The sequence below is a fragment of the Musa acuminata genome, chromosome BXJ3-2, assembly GCF_036884655.1.
Source record: "Musa acuminata AAA Group cultivar baxijiao chromosome BXJ3-2, Cavendish_Baxijiao_AAA, whole genome shotgun sequence".
Lineage (NCBI taxonomy): Eukaryota > Viridiplantae > Streptophyta > Magnoliopsida > Zingiberales > Musaceae > Musa > Musa acuminata.
In genome coordinates, this window is record NC_088350.1 from 29361789 (window position 1) to 29385612 (window position 23824).

General features: G+C 43.1%; 3 protein-coding genes and 1 long non-coding RNA gene across 5 annotated transcripts; 2 read left to right on the top strand and 2 right to left on the bottom strand.

The window, feature by feature from the left end:
• Positions 1-2056, top strand: LOC103975640 (allene oxide synthase 1, chloroplastic). Its single transcript, XM_009390659.3, has one exon. The coding sequence runs from the start codon at positions 142-144 to the stop codon at positions 1804-1806; it is 1665 nt and encodes a 554-aa protein (XP_009388934.2). The 5' UTR covers positions 1-141; the 3' UTR covers positions 1807-2056.
• A 3326-nt stretch (positions 2057-5382) lies between these two features.
• On the top strand, positions 5383-13010 carry LOC103975639 (extra-large guanine nucleotide-binding protein 1). Its single transcript, XM_009390658.3, has 8 exons — positions 5383-6604; positions 7007-7144; positions 7220-7324; positions 7414-7599; positions 8462-8633; positions 10273-10520; positions 11636-11802; positions 12220-13010. Exons 1-8 carry the CDS (start codon positions 5588-5590, stop codon positions 12806-12808), a joined length of 2622 nt encoding a protein of 873 aa, XP_009388933.2. The 5' UTR covers positions 5383-5587; the 3' UTR covers positions 12809-13010.
• Positions 13011-13201: 191 nt separating this feature from the next.
• LOC108952201 (uncharacterized) lies at positions 13202-13798 on the bottom strand. Its single transcript, XR_001976846.2, has 2 exons — positions 13686-13798; positions 13202-13597 (listed from the first exon to the last, which is right to left on the bottom strand). It is a non-coding gene; the product is annotated as an uncharacterized LOC108952201 (long non-coding RNA).
• Positions 13799-14505: 707 nt separating this feature from the next.
• LOC103975638 (probable transcription factor RL9) lies at positions 14506-18092 on the bottom strand. 2 transcript variants are annotated; one of them, XM_018821935.2, is made up of 6 exons: positions 17177-18092; positions 17010-17086; positions 16727-16766; positions 16401-16554; positions 15134-15242; positions 14506-14883 (listed from the first exon to the last, which is right to left on the bottom strand). In XM_018821935.2, exons 1-6 carry the CDS (start codon positions 17592-17594, stop codon positions 14722-14724), a joined length of 960 nt encoding a protein of 319 aa, XP_018677480.2. In that variant the 5' UTR covers positions 17595-18092; the 3' UTR covers positions 14506-14721. The 2 variants fall into 2 exon arrangements, with proteins under 2 accessions (XP_018677480.2, XP_009388931.2); XM_009390656.3 differs by having other exon boundaries at positions 16401-16557; positions 17177-18089.
• Between the last annotated feature and the right edge of the window lie 5732 nt (positions 18093-23824).

A 23824-nucleotide genomic window follows, 5' to 3' on the forward strand; every position in this document is an offset into this window, starting at 1 on the left:
TGACTGGCCGATTTGAAAAGCCTGGGGCGGAAAGGAGCGGTTGCCTGTTCCGACCTCTCTTCTTCTCGTTGACTCGCACGTGGCGAGCTGTGAGCCGCTGACCGTGCCGTCTCGTGCGTGCTCTACCATTTCACTCTCTCGATGCCCGCTTTCCGTGATCACCACCGGCATCTCTCGCCTCTCGGTCCGCCTTCCCAATTCATGCATATAGTAACGCCACCCAGCTTCCTCTTCTTCCCACCTCCATCATCACCCATCTTCCATCGATCTCCTGCCATGGCCGCGGCGTCTCTGGCCTTCATTCCGTCGCTTTGCTCTCATGGCCGCCTACGCGGACGCAGCCAGAAAATGGCTTCTGTGTCCGAGAAACCCGTGATGGCGATGCCGTCGTCGTCGGAGCTGCCGGTGCGGAAGATACCCGGCGACTACGGGCTGCCCTTCGTCGGGCCGATCCAGGACCGGCTCGCCTACTTCTACTTCGAGGGGCGGGATGCGTTCTTCAAGTCCCGCATGCGCCGCTACAACTCCACCGTCTTCCGCGCCAACATGCCCCCCGGCCCTTTTCTCGCCTCCGACCCCCGCGTCATCGTCCTCCTCGACGCTGCCAGCTTCCCGTTGCTCTTCGACACCTCCCTCGTCGAGAAGCGCGACCTCTTCACCGGCACCTTCATGCCCTCCACGCAGCTCACCGGTGGCTTCCGCGTGCTATCCTACCTCGACCCTTCCGAGCCCAATCACGCCCCCCTCAAGCGCCTCCTCTTTTTCCTCCTGTCCAACCGGCGCCAGGCCGTCATCCCTGAGTTCCGCCACACCTACGGGGCGCTCTTCGAGACGATGGAGGCCGAGATTGCCGCCAAGGGGAAGGCGGACTTCGGCGCAGCCAACGACCGCGCGGCCTTCGACTTCCTCGCGCGGTCCTTCTTCGGGCGCAACCCGAAGGACTCCGAGCTGGGCCTCGACGGCCCCGGGCTGATCACCAAGTGGATGCTGTTCCAGGTGGGTCCGCTCCTCACCCTCGGCCTCCCGACCTACCTCGAGGACCTGCTCCTCCATTCCTTCCGCCTCCCGCCGGCGCTGGTGCGGTCCGACTACGACCGGCTCGCCGCCTTCTTCCGCGAGTCGGCCGGGCCGGTACTCGACGAGGCGGAGCGGCTTGGGATCTCGCGGGAGGAAGCGCTCCACAACATCCTCTTCGCCACCTGCTTCAACTCCTTCGGCGGGATGAAGATCCTGTTCCCGAACCTGATCAAGTGGATCGGGCGGGCCGGGGCCCCAGTCCACGGCCGGTTGGCGGAGGAGGTGCGGACGGCGGTGCAAGAGATCGGGGGCGGGGAGGTGACGATGCGGGCGATCGAGGCGATGCCGCTGACGGCATCGGCGGCCTACGAGGCGCTCCGGATCGAGCCGCCGGTGCCGCTGCAGTACGGGCGGGCGAAGCGAGACATGGTGGTGGCGAGCCACGACGCGGCGTTCCAGGTGCGGGCCGGGGAGATGCTGTTCGGGTACCAGCCCTTCGCCACCCGCGACCCGCGGGTGTTCGAGCGGGCGGAGGAGTTCGTGGCGGACCGCTTCGTGGGGGAGGGGGGTGCGCCGCTGCTGCGGCACGTGGTGTGGTCGAACGGCCCTGAGACGGAGGCGCCCACCGCGGAGAACAAGCAGTGCGCCGGGAAGGACTTCGTGGTGATGGTGGCGCGCCTGCTGCTCGTCGAGCTCTTCCTGCGTTACGACTCCTTCGAGATCGAGGTCGGCACGTCCGCGCTCGGGTCGTCGGTCAAGTTCACCTCGCTGAAGAAGGCTACTTTCTGAGGAGCAGGGATGAGTGGCACCTTCGTTATTCTCGCCAAAGTTCACGGATATCTTTGGAGTCACAGGTTGCGTTGACCACTTGGTGGCTTGGGGTTGCGTTGGATGCGGCACGTGAGGCGCACGTGACAAAAGTTTTTAGTGGTGTGCACTAAAAGAGTTCTCTTTTTTTTTCTTTCAATTTTTGCTCTTCACCTAAACCAATGCATCTTATTAAATTGATTAAATCTACTAAAAACATATTTTCTTGTTATATAGTTTTTTTTTATTTGGCGGTGGTGACAACGATCAAATTATATTTCAGTTTTGTATCAATTCATAGTATTTTTAAAAATTATTTATAAAGTGATTAGTCAACATTTGATTATTATCAGTGTCACCTTATAGGTTCACGAGAAATTATCTAGTTTTGATATGCCCAAGTAGTTTTGCTATTTCGGAGCTTGTGAACCCCAAAGACACTTCTAAAGATAAAAATGACATGACATGCATATAAGTTTTTAATTCCTTTACTCAATTAATGTGGGCCTAAATATTTTTATCAGTGCTTCTCTCGTAAGGGAGCCAATGACTCATCACCCTCCTTATGGCATTAATCTGATAATAATTTGATGTTGTAGACTGTGAGTCGATACAACATAGTCTTGTCTCGAAGGCATAGGATCGTTCTAGAAGGTCTTCTCAAGGGCAAGATGGGAGACAGGAGTTGAATAGGGCCTACAAGGGTTGCTTCGAAGTGCTCTCTGAACTTCCAGGGTTGTCCTGAGGTGGGGCTTGTGTGAGGCTGATCTCTTCGGCGCCTTGCACAATAGGTTAGTGTCGGGTGAAAGTTTTCGATTTGACCTCTTTGATGGTTAGATTAGTTTTGAGTAAGGACCATAGCCTTTTTGAGGTTTAGAATCTGGTCCATGCTCAAGCATCAGGGATAGGTTTTTATACCTGCAAAACTTTTGGGAAGAGACCACAATCGATAAGGACTACTCGTACATCCTTTTGTGGTGCATTCATATGGACAACCACCCAATATGGCCCCCCTACAACACGAGTCGGTTGGTACGATCTCCCGAGACACGAGTCGATTGGTATAATCTTTCGTGGTGTGGCGCCCGAGATGTACGAGCCAAGAAAATCTGGCCACATCAAGATGCCCTGCTACGACGGGACCATCAAGCGAAGCGTGCCCAAGATATGTGAATCGGAAAAGTCTAACCTACACCAAAATGTCCATTACGACAAAGGCACCAAAAAAAGGTGCCCAAGATACATGAATTGACCAACAAAAAGATTCGAGGTTAGATCGGAGCACCATAATGTGATAACCAAATAAGGAAAGCAAAAACCATGACCAACAAAAAGACCAAATGACATACCTCGAATCTTTTTTGCAAGAGCCCCAAAGCATGTCTTTCGGGAGGGGGGGCACGAATGATAGAGAATATTTCAATACCAATCATGATCCACCATCTGGCAACCACCAAGGAGTTGATGTGGAAGACAGTAGGGCATCTACCTGATATAGAAGATGATCCGGTTGGCTGCCAACATCCCCTCAATTATCCTTTTCTAGCGTGGCATCGTAAAGGGCGTAAGGCTCAACGTCATACCACGAAAGATCATACTAATCGATTTGCACCTCAAGGAGATCGTATTAGCCGACCCGCATCGTAGGGGGTCATACTAAATGGTTGTCCACATGAATGCACCACAAAAAGACATACAGGTAGTCCCTATCGATCATGGTCCCGTCCCAAAGGCTTTGTATGTATAAAAATTAGTCTCGATGTTTAAACAATGATCATATTCTGAACTTCAAAAAGGCCTAGTCCTCACTCAAAACTAATTTGAGCATCAGAGGGGTTGAGTCGAGAACCCCCACCCGACACTGACCTGTTGTGCAGGGTGTTGAAGAGATCGACCTCACTCAAGCCTCATCTCGGGATAATCCCGAAAGTTCAAAAACCACCTCGAAGCAACTTTTGTCAACCCCTATTTAACTCCCGTCTCTCATCTCGCCTTTGTGAAGACCTTTCAGGATGGCCTTACGCCTTCGAGATAGGACCAAGCTGTACCGACTCACGATCCACGACATCAAGTTGTTAACAAGAAAATTTGAGAATTTTATGTGAAAAATATTAGTAGATTTGATATATAAATGGTTGGATAATTAGACTAAGGTGGGTTTGAATAGATTTGAATAGAATGGAAGTATATATCAATGTATATGTACCTAGAAGAGACTGTAAATTGGATTTATGTTTTGTTGTTGATAAAATAGTTTGAATGTTCTCTTAATTTTATCACATGGTTTTTGTTTTTTTTTTCCTAATCTGTGGTAGTTTTCATAAACTATATAGACTTCAAACAGATACCTCAAATCTTGTACTGACAGAAGCCATCATAAATAAATATGATCTGATCTACTTGTAAGACAGAAAAGAAGAGAATTATTCTCGTTAATTCCTGCATCCGAGAACTGCTGTTTGTTTGTGTTTCATCCCATCCAAGCTCTGGGGATCATCACAGCCAAACTCAACTCTCATCCCATCAGGAATGGGAATTGAAATGCCAAGTCCACCAACTTGCTGTCCTTCGGATCTTTAGTGTCCCCGAGAAATCTACGATGGCTTGCACTAATTTGACTGTGTAAGTGAGTACTGCACGAAAGCTGTGGCCACCGGTGAAATCCACTGTTTGGCTTCTTCCTCTAAGATGTTAGCAGATTAGGTTTTGATGAGGGAAAGAATGCGCAATTATCACTGAAACACTGATGTGTGTAAAGCCACGCAAGATTTAATGAAAATTATTAACATTTTAAATATGAAGGCGCCATCAATTTTGCAACGTTTCAAATTCATACGATAAATTACCGAATGATATATGGATTCACACATGATCTTAATTGATTAAATAATTTTAAAAATAAATCAAATCTTGAGTTATATATTTCATGTAGTAAATATCATTTCCTATATATTCATCTGACAGAAATAAAAAAATCTTTATATATATAATATTTATTTCTTGAAAACACCATATGATATCGTAGTCGTCGTCGAAATCTCATCAAATTACGATTAAAAAGAGTGCTTGTGGACTTCACTAACTTAGAAGGATGTATGTAAAAAATAATAATATATATTATTGATAATTATTCTCATACTATTCTGCGAAGGTATTCTTCGAAGGTATTCTTTGAAGACGAATCTAATCCATTTGACTAGGAAGAAGATGATAGGTATATCGATTCTTCGAACGTATTTCTGAGATCTAAAAATTGAAGTGTTATTATATAAATATATTTAATTTTTGACTTTATTTTGATTTGATTGGAGATGAATAATTAAGTTTTTACATAGGCTTTTTCAGTCTTGCATAGGTAAGGAAAAATAAAATATATGCTGCAAAAAGGGCAAGAGAACTCATTTTACCTCCCCCAACCCATAAACTGACGCAATAATATATAGTTTATTCTGATCCACAACAGTAGTGAAAGGTAGAAAAGGACAAAACTTTTGGACCGTTTAATATGTCGTCTTCCACTTCTCTCCCTCTCTGACACGTTCAACGCTGCCAACGATGATTCCCGTCCACGCGTCAACCCATTCCGTCCTCATCCCTATCACCTCTCTCTCGCTCGCTCGCTCGCTCGCTCTCCCAAAGACACCGCGTTTCTCACTTGAGACTCGCGCTCCGGGATCTGGGCTTTGCTTTCGTTTGCCACTCGATTGTCCTCGATCCCTCGTCATCCTTTGCTTCTTCTTCTTCTTCTTCTTCTTCTTCGGCCATGGGCCGGTTCGTCGAGGCGGATCCCCCCGCGGAGGCTGACGGTTACTCCTTCGCCACCGAATACGATGGCCCTCCGCTCACCTACGACATCCCTCGAGCCTGCCCCATCGACGTCGACCGCATCCCCCTCGCCGCCTTGGCCCCGCCCTCCGCTGCCCGCCCCGGCCCCCCCCTCGTCCTTCCCTTCCCATCCCCTAAGAGGCCGCCGCAGGTTCCCGTCGCCTCCCCGACCTCCGTCATCGAGAACCACGCCGACGTCTCCGGGGCGCTTGGCTCGTCTGGCTTCCTCGACCCCTCCACGGAGCCCTCGGAGGTCGCCGACGGGTCCGGCGCGCTTTGGTTCTCTGGCGATCTCAAGGGTGTCGCGGCTTCGTCCAGCGAGATCATCCCGAACCGGCCATCGTTGGAGTCGGCCCTCAGCTCGGGGTTCAGCTGCCGGTCGCCCGTCTCCTGGAACGAGGACGGCGAAGATGCTATCGCTATGCAGGCGGAGGAAGAGTCACTTGGGACCTTCCAAGAGTCTGGCCTGTCCAGTTATTCTATGTCGCCGGCGATCGGAGTCACTCCCCAAACGAGATCAGAGGAATTGGAAACGAAGATAAAAAAGGGAGCTTGCTACATGTGCTTGAAAGGAAGCCGTTTCGCGGTGAAAGAGACTTGCTTGGTCTGCGATGCGAGGTATTGCAGTAGTTGCGTGTTGACGGCTATGGGCTCCATGCCGGAAGGGAGGAAGTGCGTTTCTTGCATTGGTTCTCCGATACTGGAGTCGAATAGGAAGAGACTGGGGAAGAGCTCCTGGATGTTGAAGAGGTTGCTGAGCTCCCTGGAAGTTGAGCAAGTGGTCAAGGCTGAAAAGAACAGCGAAACAAACCAGTTGAGACCGGAACACATCTGTGTGAATGGAAAGAAGCTTAGCCTGGAGGAGATGGTCCTGTTGCAGAGCTGTCCTTGTCCTCCTCCTGCGCTGAAGCCTGGATTATATTGGTACGACAAAGTCTCTGGTTACTGGGGAAAGGTGAGCTACAATCTTTCCTGTAGTCCCCCTGCATTTTGTTCTTCGGGTTCCCTGTCTCTAAGATCCATGTGAGATGAAAGGGACAAACCGAGACCATATGTGAGAAAAGACACAAAAATCTTCTATCATTAGTCTTAAGCTTTAGGTCTAGTTTATGGAAACAACCTAAGGTAATGCTCCTCGAACCCCTCTCATTGGTGGGAGCTTCATACAAGAGGTTTGCCTATCTTTTGTTGCGTCTAGTTACCAATGGAGTAAATTGGTGCCCTAAATGGATATTAATAGTTACTTTTAAATGTTATTCTCCTATATAAGCAAACATGTGTCGTCTACTGCATCTTGGCTCTTAATTTTCTTTGTTGTATCGATAATTTGGCTATGATGTTGCTGGAAAATCAACAGGAAGGACACAGGCCTGACAGGATCATTACTCCAAATCTTAATATTGGGGGAACCCTGATGCAAAATGCGAGCAATGGAAACACCGGAATCCTGATAAATGGTCGGGAAATTACAAAAGTTGAGCTTCAGATGCTAAAGGTACATGCAAAAAATTTAATGCTTCTTTAGATGTTTGATAGAGTTAGAAATAGATGCATCCAACCTGCCTTGCAGTGGGTGGGAGTCAATTGTGCTGGGAATCCTCATTTTTGGCTAAATGCTGATGGGACATACCTGGAGGAAGGGCAGAAGAATATAAAAGGGAAGATTTGGGGAAAGGTGACCCTTCTTAATGTTCGTTATGAATTTTCTTCTACAAATTGTAGACTGTCCAGAAACCGATTTTCCAATGGTTTCCCATTTTGCAGCCTGTTATGAAGCTACTCTGCCCTGTTCTTTCATTGCCATTTCCTGATAAGGTTGCAAATCCTTCTGGCGAAGAGGTAAATGACTTGGTCAGAAGATCTGTTTCTGAGTACCTTGATAAAAAAACACTCCGGAAGCTTCTGTTGGTTGGGAACCATGGATCAGGGACAAGTACCATTTTCAAACAGGTACTTTAGATGAACACTGCACAGTCACAGAAAACCATACTTTAGTCAGTAATTTCATGTTAAGCACAGTCAACTATGGGAACTGTCTGGCCTATTGTGTTAATTTAGTCTTATAGAGGTACATCATGCATGTAATTGGCGTTTAGCATGTTAACTTTTATAGTCCTGATTTTCTATGTAGGATCTCATTCTTGAATGGAACTCGCCTAAGTTAGTGCATCCCATGAAGCTTGAACATCAAATTAAGGAGATAGAGAGAAGCTTGATTTAGTTTTTAGGTACTGAATTCACAGCATCCATCACTTGAGTAAATTTACATTTTCTTTCTCTATGTAGTGTCTATTCTTTGGTTGTTAGAAGGCGATGGTAACCAGTAATTGGCTTCCTTGAAGAGGATTATTACAACAACTGCTGCCGAAGTTGGCAATAACAAAAATGATTTGTTTGCAATAAATTTTGTTTTCTTCTGATGCCAACTTCATTTATTGGCCATTGTCATTTTTATGATATATATAGGCCTAGAATTGTCATCTCGTGGCATTAACTGAGTTGGCAGGATGATTTCTTGCGTAGTGTGATTTGCACATTGATACATGCCAAAAGTTGGCCCTTCAGCATGAGTTGGAGATGCCATGTGCTGCTTGACACATGCTGAGACGTCCTGATCGGGGTGACAATCCTTATTCTAAATGTTTAGAACTACTTTGTGCATGTTCCATCTCGTGATTGTGGTTCTTATTCAAAATGTTGCGTGTGCATCTAGTGCTTTGTATATCTTGGAGAGTGAATTTGATAGTCTATTTAATGTTTTCCGTATTTGTCAAATTTGACTAGCTACTGAGTTTAATGGCCGATTTATTAGGCCAAGTTCTTGTATAGGAGTGTACCTTTCCCAGAGGATGAACGCCAAGATACTAAGCTTATGATACAAACCAGCATATACAACTATATTGGCATACTGCTTGAGGGTCGTGAATTGTTCGAAGAAGAGAGTTTGGCTGAAAGAAAGGGAAACCAGCAACTACGTTTTTCAGGTACGAGGATCATACTATTGATTCCGATTATCACTGGTATTCATCTAATAAAAAGTTATTGCTTATTAACAATTCATTTTGTTAAGAGATGAGTTCACGCAAATAACACTCTTATACACAATCATAGTTTTATAGATTCTATGTTGGTAGTCACTTCCATATCTAAGTTACTATTGATAAAATATAGTGCCTTTTTGGTCTTGTGGAGAGCATAATGGTGATCGTTAACCTTATCCTTATGTTCTTTCTGGTGAACCATGGGCTTTACTATGGTATACCACCACGCTTGGGGGATTGGTCTGACAATGTTGCAGTTTTGAGTGGCATATGCTGTGCAGCACGTACTGAATGACACCAACTGGATTTCAATCTAAATCAATCATGAATTTAGGATCCTATCTCCCTGTTCACTAACAGCACCGAAGGAGACTGTGCTGTAAGCCACTTGAGGAAAAGATGAAAAAGTTTAAGATATATTTTTTTCTGAAAACTATTTCTCTGCTTTTTGTATTTTGTTTTCTTTTGTTTCATTGATCTGCGATGACCAGGATAACGATGATAATTAGCATACCATAGCAATCCAACTCGTGACTTGTATGGGTATCGAAACTGAGAAAATCACTCCTGTGGAGGGCTGTTGGGGAAATTCTGAGCGAAGTTACACATTTCATATTCAAGAAAGCTTTGTAGAAATGAATACTGAAGATTTTGAAATTTAATTACTCCAGATATGGAATACAGAACTTTGTGCTGAAAGGGTAACATAATAGTTAAATGTTAGTCAAGTTCTGCCACACGTTCGTTAAAGTTTGTGGAAGTTGCTTACAGAATAATCTTAGGTTGCATTATATTGGTTCAAAGAATATTTGAATTTCACTTGACTTATTGTGTTTGAATATCACTTGCCTTCATCTCAGCCTTTGTGAGGGTGTCTAAGTGATGACTCTGTTCTCTGATGCGTTATGGGATAAATCCAACTGAGGTCATGAACTCTGGTAGTTTGGTAGTCAAGTTTGCTTTTACAAGTGGACATATTTGAACGAAACATTTAATTTCATTGTAAATGCTAATTGTGTTTTGAGATAAATAAGACAGGTGGTTGTAAATTAGTTTCAGAGGTTGACCATATAACAATTTATAACCATGGGGTTTAATGTAAAATTCCCAGAATAAAAATCTTTTTCCACCTGATTACAACATCCTTGATTCACAAGCCAATTTACAGTTTCATTGTAATTCTTACTTCTTAGTTTGTTTAAGTTTCTTTTGTAAATTTATCTCTTGCATTACCTGGATCTTTCAGTAATTGTTTCTGATTTAATAACTCCCATAAAGTTTTTGCCATATATTCTTTTCTAATTCCTTTTTGTTGGCATTATGTTAAAATGTGCAATTCTTTACATCCTTGGATGATATTGGATATAATGATATAATCCTTTGGTTTATCATAATATAAGGCTTAGGCTTTACATGCATTTTTATTTGTTTGGTGTTGATGTATACTCCTAGGCAAACTACTTTGTGGTCCTTTTTTCTTGGTAGTTTGATATAATAGAATTCAAGTTCTAAGTCTATAATTATATGAAAGGCAGGAGTTTATATAATAGTTAAACTGTTTAATTCAATTTGTTGAAAGCAGGAGATGCTGAATTAGACAAAGAGAAGATTGTGACAGAGTACTCCATCAGTCCACGGCTGAAAGCATTTTCTGATTGGCTTCTTAAACTTATGGCTTCTGGCAAACTTGAAGATATTTTCCCAGCTGCTACTCGGGAATATGCCCCACTAGTAGAGGAGCTGTGGAATGATTCTGCTATTCAAGCTACATACAAGCGCAGCAGTGAACTTCAACCAATCCCTAGTATTGCCAGTTACTTCTTAGAACGGGTAACATTATCTTTCCGTTTCTCTTTTTCTGTTATCTTGCAACTCCAGTTCATGTAGTCTGGAGTTATGACACCAAAAATTCAAAAATGACTGTTCATCTCTATTATGATCAGATAGAATGGACTCCTTCAAATATGGTTATGTTGGCATAGTAGGTGAGAGGAAACGTACTTTGAAAAGCTCTGGGTGGCAAAATACAGGATAGAATTGACTACTGAAATGAAGTTAACCATGGAGATGGACTTTAATATTGTGGTAGTGGTTATTTAACTAGTGGTTTGGGAATTTATAAGAATGCTTTATTGATTTTGGTGGTGATCTAGCAAAACCTGCATCATCAGTTAATAACTATTTTGGTGTTCAAGTAGGCAACTGTAGGGTAGGATGGCTTGTTTGATTCCAGCATTGAAATTTAAATACTAGGATTTTGAAGTCAACGGAGTGAATGGGGTGTAAGGAGAGCGGTGTTGTTCTATTGGAAACACAATGATGAACAGAATCTATCCATCACTATTTAGAATGCGGACTATTTAAATTCTTAGGTATGCTGGGGATCTTTGATCTTTTATATTAATAAGGAGGAATAAACAAAAGCTCTAGAAACCCTTTGCACATGTGATATAGGTACACTGAATTTTTTTCTTGCCATAGACAAGATAGAGAAACATAAGCTCAATTCTGAAATGTGAACAATTATATCTCTTGTTATGGACACAGGATAAAGAAAAATGTAAGCAGCCATAACCTAGAAACACTCAGAGAATTGAAGAAAGTTACTTTTTTAAACCAGAAAGAAGCTTTTTGAATTACTAAGTTCAATTTTATGAGGTGCACATGTGGAGATACCTAAGTTACTCCCTTCACCTTTGACTTGTGGTTGAATCCACAGTGGAAGCAGGACTTTTAGGTAGTGCTCTCAAACTATGACCCCTTAAACAAAATTGAAAAGCTGTAGAGCTTCACTTTTCTCCAAATTCACATTAAAATTAGAATATGCAAATTCAACATCACCTCTTTATGACTGATATGATGAAACTTTGGGTGCAAACACACTTAAAAAACTCTTATTCCATGGTTAGAAGTTGATACTGATTCTGTTATTAATAATTCTTCAGGTTGTTGATATATCCAGAGTTGAGTATGAGCCATCTGATATGGATATACTTTATGCCGATGGAATAACTTCCTCCAATGGACTAGCATGCGTGGACTTCCATTTTCCAGAGTTGCCTTGTGCTGGAATGAGTATTAATGACCATGATCATCAGGAAACATTGTCGAGGTTGGTCAATGCTGTATCTGCAGTAATTTGATTTCATGATGTAAGATGTTGGAGATATTTTAAATTAGTTGCCTGGGAAAAGGTAAGAGAAGTTAAAGGGAAATGCATATTCTAGATTTTCTTACGGTTGAACACTTTACTTTATGAAGATAACCCTATTCTGCATCAGCTAGTTTCCATTCTGATATTTCTTTTCGTATTCTGTATCATCTTGACCAAATCCTTATTGGATCTCAAGAAGTAATATCTTTATGGATTTATCACAGAGCAGCATATAATGATTCACTGAGTTTTTTTCCATTTAAATGACAGGAAGGTTAAGCCCATTCAAATGAATGATGCAATGTTAACGATAGGATCTTTCTTCTTGTCTGATATAAGTCCATTCCCTGAACTTATTTTCATGTGCTGCTGCAGGTACCAGCTCATCAGAGTTCATAACAAAGGCCTTGGAGAGAACTGCAAATGGCTCCACTTGTTTGAAGATGTCCGGATAGTCATTTTCTGCGTCTCTCTGACTGACTATGATGAGTACTATGAAGATTTGAATGGGGTGGTCATGAACAAGATGATGGAGAACAAAAGGCTCTTTGAGATCATTGCCAGGGCTTTCGAACAGATAAATTTTCTTTTGATACTCAGTAAGTTCGATTTGCTTGAACAGAAGATAGCCACAGCTCCTCTAACCTTGTGCAAATGGTTCGACGACTTTGATCCTGTAGCAAGCCATCATCGACGTAATAATAGCAGGAACAACCGTGGTACCAACATCGAGTCCACCAAGTCTGAGCAAGCATTTCAGTACGTTGCTGTGAAATTCAAGAGGTTATTCCTGTCTATTACCGGTAGAAAACTCTTTGTTACATGGGCAAATGGGTTGGATTCAGATTCCGTCGATACAGCAATTCGATATGCAAGTGAGATAATCAAGTGGGATGAAGAATGGTCAATGTGTGACTCGATCGAGTCGATGTATAACACAGAACCAAGCCTCTTTTCTCACTGACATTTTCAGTGAACACAGATGTAAATATATAGCCTTTCCCTATCATTTTGCCTCCGTCTATAATGTCATCCATTGTATGTATCCATTGTTTGTAATAGTTCATTGTAGGAGGGACAATTACACTTTTCAAGAATTTTGACGATGACTTGTACATCAGTCGATTGTGCAATGCAGAAACAGACTAAATAACGTTCTTGGACAAGCATTTGTTGTTCTCTCATGATGTCATTTTTCAATCTAAATTTCTTCTGGATCAGACAAAAGGTCTCTATGCTCACAGGAGAGGATAGCAAAAACATTGCTTGCGGGGATGTCATTCCACTTCTTAAGCAATCAGGCCTTGATTGAATGGAGTTACCAGATTTGTTCTCTCTCAGTCACAAAGAGAAAAGAGAGCAGAAAACTCGGTTGGATTTAGATCATTTACAGACAGTGATCATACAAATACGCAATACACATAGGGGTGATACAGAGTTCTAAGGAAGGATCAACTGGGAGCGAACCGATCCATGAGCATGCACACAGTGGCTTCCGACAAGCCCACTCTCATCTTCTCCTGCACAGCTTCCTTCTTCTTCTTCTTCTTCTTCACTGAAAGCGGCTTCTCTCTCCCCTTATCCTCGTCTTCCTCTCGCCTCATGAAGCTGCAGCTGGGTGCGGTCTGCTGCTCTATCCCGAGCTTGGCAATCACACCCATCCATACTCCGACAAAGCCTGACATCTCTCCCTCTTCTTTTCAGAATGCTTTTGCTTCAAGAACTGCAGGTTTCTGTGAAATGGAGCAGACCACTGTAGAAATATATATAGAGAGAGAGATGAGAAGAGGAGGCGAAGGAACACGGAAGAGGATTCGTGGAAACGGGGAGTAGTCACACACGGTTTTGGAGCGGTCCAACTTCGCAGTCGTCTCCTCTTATCCATTTTGTCGCAGAGTAGCCGAGTCCGGCGATGCTTTCTAAGCCGATTGGATTTATCCCGCCGGGAATTGCTCCTGTGAGCAATTTTATATATATATATATATATATATATATATATATATATATATATATATATATATATATATATATATATATATATATATATATATATATATATATAAAATTAAGAATTAATTTGGACCTTTTATATGTGAGACCGACTGACATCTCGTTTTAATTTTATATTGAAAACGAGAGAAAAACAATAAGATTAGGTAAACGTATTATTTGATTTTAGATATTTTGGATCAATAATTTAGACGTCGACAAGTCTTTTATCGAAAAAAAAATATAATTGTAATTATTAAATGAAATATCTACATTCCTCAATTCTTTCTTAACATGTGAGCAATAATAATCTTCTAATACGGTTTTGTCAATTTCTCGAGACTATGACATGTATTAGAAACGATCTATATGACTGATGGTGATGTGCGCATAGGTGGGAACCATTGGGATCAAATATCTGCAGTATTTTCTAGGAGATATTTGTTTGGATTTTTTCTTTAGATAAATGGTTGTGCCTTTCAATACACATATATGTATATATCTATTATAATTCAAAGAATATCTTTCATTCTGATTTTTATTGAAATGACGGATTTGATTTGTTACCTTTTATTCTTTTCTGCCAATCTGCTCTTTAAACTTAGCTCTCGACTCACATGATGTTTTCCCGACAAGCTTCAGTCTATTCAAAAGCATACACAGTGCCTTCAGTGACTTGAATTCTAGCAAGATTCTCTCAGAAGGAACAAGATGTTTCTACATGTACACTGACACTGCAACTCCCCAAGTATGCTTGTCTATGGATGGATTTCCAAGCAGGACTTAGGAAAACTAGAAGACATCCTTCTAAATCTTGATGGGTTTCTTCTTCTTCTTCTTCAGATTTCGTTTGACATGATCACCAGACTAATTGGGCATCTCCTAACTTCACAAACACTCCATTTGCCAACCATGGCGGCCTAAGGTGATCTCAAGGTCAGGCAGCTTGGAGAAAGCTCTAAGATCTGTGTGTGCAGTAGGCATGGAGATCAGCTCTACATTTGGAACCACTACCTGCGACTGAGTGAGTAGATGATCTTGCCCCAGTACCTGTTCATGGGAGATGAAGGATCAAATTATCTTACTAGAGAAAGATCAACAGATATGGTGGAACACAATGATATATTGGCAAATGACTCTATTATCTCCACCATCCACTGCTATTGATTTGAGACCACAAAGCACATGCTATGTCACCTATTCAAGGATGCATTTTTGACGCCTACTGAAACATCTATGAACAGTACGCTTAACTATAGCACAGTCAGTACAAAACAATTGGAAAATGTAGTCCACAAACCTGATTGTCATTGCTGAGCAAATTATCATTTCTGAAGTAGAGATATGATGAGGAGTTCTGCTTGTTTGATGGATTCCAACCACTCCCAGCCGTGGATGGATGAAGCTCTCTGCACACACAAAGATGGAAATAGAAATCAGGAACTTAGAGAAGTAGATCTTCATAGGTGCCAAAGATTGATGAGAATATCCAATCTTCAACAACAGTGGCATGCACAGTTTTCACTGCTCAAGCTGCATCACCAGTTGGGAAAGTAACCGAAATATTGGCTCGTCTTTTGTCATTGTTTGTAGCTATGACCTTTCGACATTCAATGTTAATGGGACAGAGATAGTTTAGCATCCTAAGGACTTCAATCAACCTTCCTGTTGGTCCTCATATATGTTAACGTTACTGTTCTCTTCTCAGCTTCCATCAATGGAGGCACAGGAAAGTGGGCCGCCTTCTTCTGGCTTATCTCTTCTTCATGTGGCAGAGTTAAATAGTTCATACAGTCTGTAATAACATTTACTTTTTCATTCATTGTGTGTTTATATTAAAACAAAGTTGTCCAGAAGTTTCTCCTTGATCTTTCTGAATAATAACATATATGCTCAACAATCTTGTTGTTCCCCTACAAAAGAAAAACTATCATAACTAAGCCAAAAGGGCAATAAATTTGCCTTTTCTTATGAAAATTGTAATAGAAATGACTGGGTCTAAGGCAACATGATATGAACTGTTGACTGTTTTAGTTACTGGATGTATGACACAATGTACAAGAACCTTTATCATCTCTTCTGTGGCAATTCTTGGGATTCTCTTCTTCCTCTTCTCTAAGTTTCTGGATGGGACAACATCACAGGTTCCTAGGTGTAAAAGAAACTTATGTAGCATCACCCTATCTCCGTTTGCTAAGGTCCATCCTCCCTTTTGAACTCACTCTTGTTCTGAAGTCAACCTTTTTCTTTTCTTCTTCATCTGACATTTCTTTTTGTTATCGGAGAAAACTTCTGAAGCAACTTGCATTCCGGATAGAGTAGGTCATATTTCAATCTTCTTATGTTGGCTAGAGAATGCTATCTATCTTCATTCATTTAGGCATTTTTGTCCTGAAGAGTACTCAACCTGAGTTCATGCTTTTCATCAGCATTAATATGCAAAAGAAAAAACACTATCTGAACATGTTGCCAACATCATGCTAATTGTATTAACCAACCATATCAAGCAAGAAGCATTTTGAATGTATGGTTCAGTGAGGAGGAGATGGATGGAGTAGTTCACAGACCTAGAGGACTTGGGCAGTGGTGTTGCAGGGGTTGGTGTGATGGGGAAATCATAACAAGGGGTAATGTCATCCCCAGCTTTACCACTTGGTACGTCTCCCTCCACTTCCTCCAACCCTGTCCTCTGGCTGAAGCCCATGTCTGCCTGACCTTGTGCTGCTGCAGCAAACCATTTCATCCACCACTAAGATCCAAATGGTTGTACTTCATGAAACAACAGACTAATAATTCAAGCAAGGAAAGGCCAACCCGGCCACCAGTGAGATGACCGGGTGGCAGAACAAACACCAAAGACATGTATTGTGAAGGCGAAGGAAAACTCGAGTACCTGCCGCTCCTCTGTCAGTGCTCTTCACGGTTCTATACATCTGCAGCAGCATCCACATGAATATTAATATGTAACCAAATTAAACTAGAGGAGAAAGATTAGAAATAGATGCCATTTTGTCCTTTGTACTTGGGTGCATGTTGGTAACCCAACACAGAACCCTAACCCTACTATCATCAACAGGACTTGTGCAGGAGAGAGGAGAGTTTACCACCAAGCTCTTGGGTCTGTTTCGGTTCATGAGAAGAAGACAAATACATGTTTTTGATCTCCTTTTTCATACCTGCAGATGGCTCTTTACATGAGCTAGTGTCAGATCCTTCACGTTCATCAGCTCCAGAACTGATTTCGGTGTAGCTCCTGCCAAGAAGGATCATAAGAGTATGACTCCTAACCAAACAAGAACGGTTGTCGTGTGTCAGTGAGAATACTTGGAGTTGACATGCTTACTCTCGTGGCCACCGAGGAGCTCCACCGCATGAACAAAGTGGGCGTGGAGGGTGGTAGTCCACCTCATTCTCGGAGCCCTGAGGCTTTTCTTCCCTCGGGCGGGTCGCGGATTCCGCTTGAATCCATAGATCTGAGGGTGATGAAGGTGGTGGTGGTGGTGGCAGTCATGGTGATTTGTGAGACTAGACGCCGGGGCTTGCAGCCCTAGGCTCAGCGTCGGCTCGGCGTGGCCAGGCTCCCGTCCTCGGTCACGGTTCAAGAAGGCTTGATCAAGGCTCATGTTGCTCTCGCTGCTACCGGAGTTCGTCGGTGCCGAACTGTTATGAGCCCCAAAGAAAACCCCCATGGCTGAGGCTCCGTCGACCGAGATCGACGGTGGGCTGATGTGGAGTGAGAGGTCAGGGAAGACGGTTGCCATTTGAGCTCAATGGATCGAATGGGGGGAAGATGAAGATCGCAAAGGTCGGCAGTCTGAGAGTGGAGGTTTGGTGAAAAGCTTTTGGAAGGACGAGAGGGGTTGAGAGAGCGAGAGATCTTTGGACAGGAATATTACCGAGGGATGAAAAGTAGAGAAAGGGAAGGAAGTGCTGAGAAAAATAGAAGTGTTTCAGTGATTAGGTCATGAGTGGGTTATGATTCCCGAGGGTGTTATGCTGAGCGTATAAACTATGAAGAGGAGAGAGAGAGAGAGAGAGAAGAGGCAAAAGTATAGGGACTAGCGAGAGGATAATTAATGCTGGAGAATGGCAGCAAGATGTGAAGGAATTGCAGGTCCTGCAGATAGCTAGTCAACAAGGCATCAAATGCAAAGAGACTGAACACTAGAGCAAAGGAGCACAGTACATATTTTAAGCAAGCAGAGGTATAATACCTAGTGAGAGAATGTAAGATATCTTTCCTCTTCCATGAAAAGGAAGGGAAGGATGGTGCAGGTAACAGATGGAAATGGGTAGAGAGATAGAGAGCGCCTTGGATTTTGAGAAGAATAGTAGTAGTCATTTGACATCATCAGACTGAGACCTAACTTACCCATTATGCCTCTTGAGAGGTGCCTGAATTGGCCTCTGGCGAAAGGGATTGGGAAACTGCCATTAAGCCAACCAGTCAAACTAAAAGGTAGAAGAGAAGACTGGCATGCTTTAAGATTCGGACGAGCATGAAATGGGTTCCTGATCACATCCCAACCTTACAATAGAAGGAGACTCAATGTCAAGTGACCTCCAAAGGATCAGCATTTCTTGCACATAGAAGACTAATCGAACCATCAGTCGATCCAATCCACTACAGATTGCCGGTTTAATTTGACTTGCGGATATTGAAACTTGCACAAAGAACAGCAGCAGTTGCACACACAACGATCAGCTAAAGACGAAGAAAGTGATTACACGGGAATAGTCATAGAGCTGCTCCGAAATTGTTCGCAGTAAAGGCCGAGTGTACACAGGTGCCATTACTTTCTTCCTAGGTCTAATCTCCTGCCATATCATTGCCATGGAGATCAGACGTGCACACGCTGCATGCGTGGTGATAAGGTATTGGCCAATCAAAGGGAAGAACTAATAGCTTCGCAGCTCATCATTCTCTCGCCATTGGTTGACACGGGGTTGCAGGGATGGCCGGCGACAGCGGAGCTGCGCTCTACGTGCATGGGGCTTGGCCGATCTGGACCCTACGCTGCAACCCTCGACGGCTAGCATTTGTCTTCTCCTTCCCCTTCCCTGTATTCCCTCTTCCTGTCTAAATATTCTCGAGCCCCTCGAGGTTACCATGTCCCTCACACGTGACACCGAGTATAAAACACACACACACACTCTCTCTCTCTATCTCATGTTCTCTATTGTAATAGAAACTTGGCTGATCCTAATACAAACGATTGTTCGAGTCATTCTCCATTTTTTTATGACCCTAATTAATATGAGGTTTTGACTAGAATTGTAGTTTCACTGTTTGATGCATAAAATAGAGGGATCAAACCTCGATCTACTGGATTAATAAGGATGAGACATTAAATACTAATCCAAAGTGTGAGCTGCTTGCATGTAAGCTCGAAGTGGACAGTATAGTACGATTCTTTTATTCCATTCTTCTAGTGGACGGGTAAAAACAAGGAGGAAGAAGCTTTTGAGCTGAGCGGTGGGGATTAAAATAAGAGGGGTTGACCATTTGTTAGTGGATTTCGAAGCTGTGGTCAGCGCCAGACACGGTGATCTCCTCGGGCCATACGACTTCTATTATTGCATGGCTATTACGTCCTTAGGTTTTAGATCATGTAGCAGTATAAAAATCGCTTATTCTTCTTCTTCTTCTTCTTCTTTTTTACTTTCCTTTCATGGAGGGACGTGACCATTTAATCAGTCAAGTGCAATTCACAAGGAAGGTGGTGGCCGAGGCAACTTTGTCTATATTAATTATGTTTATGATCTTTATAGGGAGAAAGGAATAGAGGTCAAATGGAAGAACAGCTATTCTCGAGTGGTGCTACGGATTTAGAGTTGCAACACTGCTAAATCTTGGTCATGTGATGTGAATAATGGGTAGAAGAACTCGATGAGTCTCATCTTACTGGGAGAGATCTAAATTGGTTCTGTGTCATTCGTCAGGCAATAGGGAAGCTTTTTGCAGCCCCATCGAAGCATCTTCTTCATGGCTTCAGCCTCCCATTGATTGCAATCACCTTTGTGCCCACAGCTTGTGTCAAGGCCACCATGCATTGTACTCCTTCAACTTTTTTGTCCTCTCAGCTTTTTGTCTCTCTGAAAAGTTTGGTCACATGGAGAAAACCAGAAAAAAATAAAAGATACCTTTTCCTCTTCTTTTACATGAAAAAGGAAAAGTATGCTTTCGCAATGTTCAATCATTTCACACATATATATATGGGGTATATGTATCATGTAGTTCTTCATCTATTTATATGTCAAGTGGCATTAAGCCACTCCAACTCTGTTTGTGTGTGTGTGTGTATGTGTGGTATGCTGAACTCACTCTATTCTCTCTCGTTTATTACGTACCGAGTTGTTGATCGGCATCAAGCAGACCACCGAGTCTTGTGCAGACACAGCTACGTGCAACCATGGAGGTTCTTTAGCAGCAATAATATGCTTCAGTCAAACCCCACATCAAGAACTCAATAATTGAGCTCAAAAGCTTGCCACCTTTTCACACCACCCCAACCTTTATCTTTTCTCTCCTATCAAAGAGAGCCCACCCTTTTTACCTGCCTCTACTTAGCCCTGTCAAGTCTTCACACAAATCTATGGCCAGAAACTTCATTTGGAGTCACAAACCCTAGCTAGCAACGAAAAGAACAGGCTACACAACGACTATTCTTCTGCTGCTTTACCAGTCTCCATTTATCTTTACGGAAGGGTGAAAACAAAGGAGCATGCGTTCATGTCCATGCCAATCTGTCGCCTCGAAGGTTGGAGCAGTGTTATTAATCTGTAGGGGAACCTCCAACGCTTGCAGAAGTACCAGTGTTCTTGTAGCTGTGGATGCATGTTGGACATGGGGTTGAGTCAATTAATATCGGTGCATGAGAACTATAAATGCTGCACCTTCATCGTGTATGGAAACCCATACAGCATCGGTGGATGTGATCTGAGCCTAATGGAGATTTTAGCTGGGTGAAGTCCCAAGAACATTTGGTTTATGTCAGACATGTGGGTTGTGGACTATTATCTGAATCACTTTCAAGTATCAGTCCAGCTGTATCAGATCGAAATTTACTGCTAAGTTCTTGATGTGTTCTATCTTTCTGATAAGATAGATTAGATTGCAAGAAATAATTCCCAACTTTAGAGGTTTTGCCACATGAAGCCAAACCTGTAACTCAGCTCCGAATTGAAGCAGAAGACAGTAGAAGACCAAACTCAAGAACTACTTGTTACAGTCATTCAAATGATAAGTGTTGAATGGATTATTGTCGGAAATAATTGGAGAGTTCTACCTTTTTCTTCGTTCGATCACTGATCTCCATGGCCTTGTGTGTCCTTTGGTTGCAGGAGACATATTGCATTTCCATCAACAAATGCATCCATGTAAGAACTTATGCTACGTTATATTCTTCCATGATCAAAAGCATTTTTCTCTTTGTTCGTCCCAATGAATGCAAATTCAACCTCCACATCTCTATTCTCACCAAACAGTCGCATCCCATCCCCAAAGCTGTCGCGTTAGGGTTCTTACGTGCTCCATCAAAAGCCTGGGAATCTCGGTCTCGTTTCTCTATCTGGGTTTTAGCATCGAGTCAAGCTGTCCACCATCTCCCGGTTAAAGTATAGAGAGATAGAGACGATCGAAAGATGCCTTAGAACGTCTCATTCAGCAGTAAAAGCAGCATCGATCCATGTTACATATATGTAGAGTGAGGTCCGATGTCTTTAATGAGGAATGACAGCGAGATGGTGATGGTGAAAGGGCGATGAGTATTATATAGCGGTTGCGATCTTTGTAGCGACCGCGCCATTGTTGATCGTCGGATTCCGTCATCGCGCTTTATGATTCGCGCCGTTAGCGGCGCTTTATGATTCGTGCATGCAAATTGGTTTAAGAGGACGAGGCCCGTGGGCCGGTCCCTTCCAAACATACGCAAGTCCATGTCTCGTCGTGCAGATCAAACGCTATACCGCTCTCTCCCTCCAAACGGATTGGCGCGTGTAGATCGCCCTCCTCTCGATCTGCTCCGGCAGCCCCCTGCCTGCGCCCTTCCCCGGTACATCCATAGACCTAAAAGCCCCCCATTCTTTTTCCCTCTACCTTCCCTGTTCTATTGATCCCGGAGGTGCGTCCATCCCTTCATAGATTTCTGAGAGAAATGGGACGCCCGCAGTCCTTCCTTTCGCTCCACAGCTTGGTTACCTCTCCTCGTGTGGGTTTGTTAGGATCGCTGGTTGGCCATCCCACTGTTAGGTATGCGAAGTTCTTCCAAAATATGAAACCTTTTCTTCTCTGTTTGTTGATTGTATGGCAAATATTTCTCTTTTTCTTTAGAATTGGAGTATTGGTCGACATAAGGAAATTGGTATTGATATTTGATAGGAGAAATTGTGAAAGATGGCCTGTGCAAGACGCAGGGCGTCGTTCAGGGGGGATCACTGTCTAAGATGATGTAGGTTTCCTCTATTCCCAGTTGATCTTTGCGAAGTGAATGGTTAGGCGACCTATTCTGAAGGAAAGAGAAAAAAAATACTATCATGTTGTGTATAAACTGTGTTTTACTAAAATCAATCAAATACCTTTAACTCTGAAATTTATGATGTTTAATGAGGCAGACAACCCTTTTTTTTTTTCCTGATTGGGATGCATACATATGCAGAGTTTCTTCTGACTCTGTTTTGAATGTTAAAGGACTCAAAAAGGAGAACTTTACATGATTCATCAATGCCTCTTCCATCATGCTACAATTTGTTTGCCTACTAAAGTTTTTCCACATTTATCTACTAATACAGAAATGAACTTTGGTTCTTCCCGGATGTCTCCTACATATTTTGAGATGACACCTAAATTATGCATTTTTTCTTCGGTGTTCATTTTCATAGGGTGTGTTAACGAACAAATATACCGATGAGTCAGCACAGTTAGATCCGCGGATCGATGTCGGAAGCTTTCTGTAGAGTGAGCTAGATGATGAGATAGTCGCACCCTCAGAAAGGAGTGCTGGTTGACGTTGGTCTGGATCTAGGCCAATTGACAGCTCTCCGTTGCGCGGTGGATGGCGTCCCTTGGGTTGAGATGCTTGTCGCTCGCGGGTGATCGTTCGCCTGCAAAAAATGGCCCTCGTCGGGTGATCCTCGGCTTTGACCCCTCCGATGAGCAAGTCAGTGTGGGTGGATTATTATTATTTTTTTTATGTCTCTCTCCCCTCGGCCAGATGCCGGCTAAATGTCTTTATATTATTGTACGTGGGTCGGTCGTACGCGGGTTGGCGTGGTGGACGTGCTAAACAGTGTCTTGGTATGGATTATGACTTAGCATATCTTGGGGGCGACGCTGTCTCGGGATTCTCGAGACGTGACGTGCCGAGCAACGCCTTAGTACGGTTTCTGATTCAGCGTTTCTTGGGGGTGACGTCGTCCCGGGATTCCCGGGACGAGATGTGCCGAGCAACGCCTTAATACAGATTCTGACTTGGAGTGTGACATCGGCTGTAATGTGTCTTGGACCTAAAATATAACGTATCAGGGTGTTTACCAAATTGTCTTTTAAGTTGGCTTTTTGCAAGGGCCACTAACATGTCATTTCTTTGTTGAAACTCTATTCTTGGCTGCTTCAAGGTGATATTGCAATCCCCAAAAAGAATACTCTGTTGGTCATCCGGAAAATTCAAGTTAATAGTATGTTAAATATTGGTCTAAGTGTTAGATATCTGGTTAACCTGTGGGGGTCCTGATGCAAAGTTGACTGAGCTCCTTAAAACTCCTTTCTTAATCTGGTGTGATGGATTCACTTATCTAATTCAATTATCTCTTTATCATAGTGTTCTTAAAGACTGTCCCATATGAGTAATATGCATCAGAAAGCTTCAGGTATCATAGTTAAAAAACTGTTTGACGTGGATTAGGTCCATTAATGATGATCATTGGCAGTTTGTGCTCAAGTATGTTACATTGATGGATTTCTCTCTCTTTGTTGTTATCTGGCACTACCCAA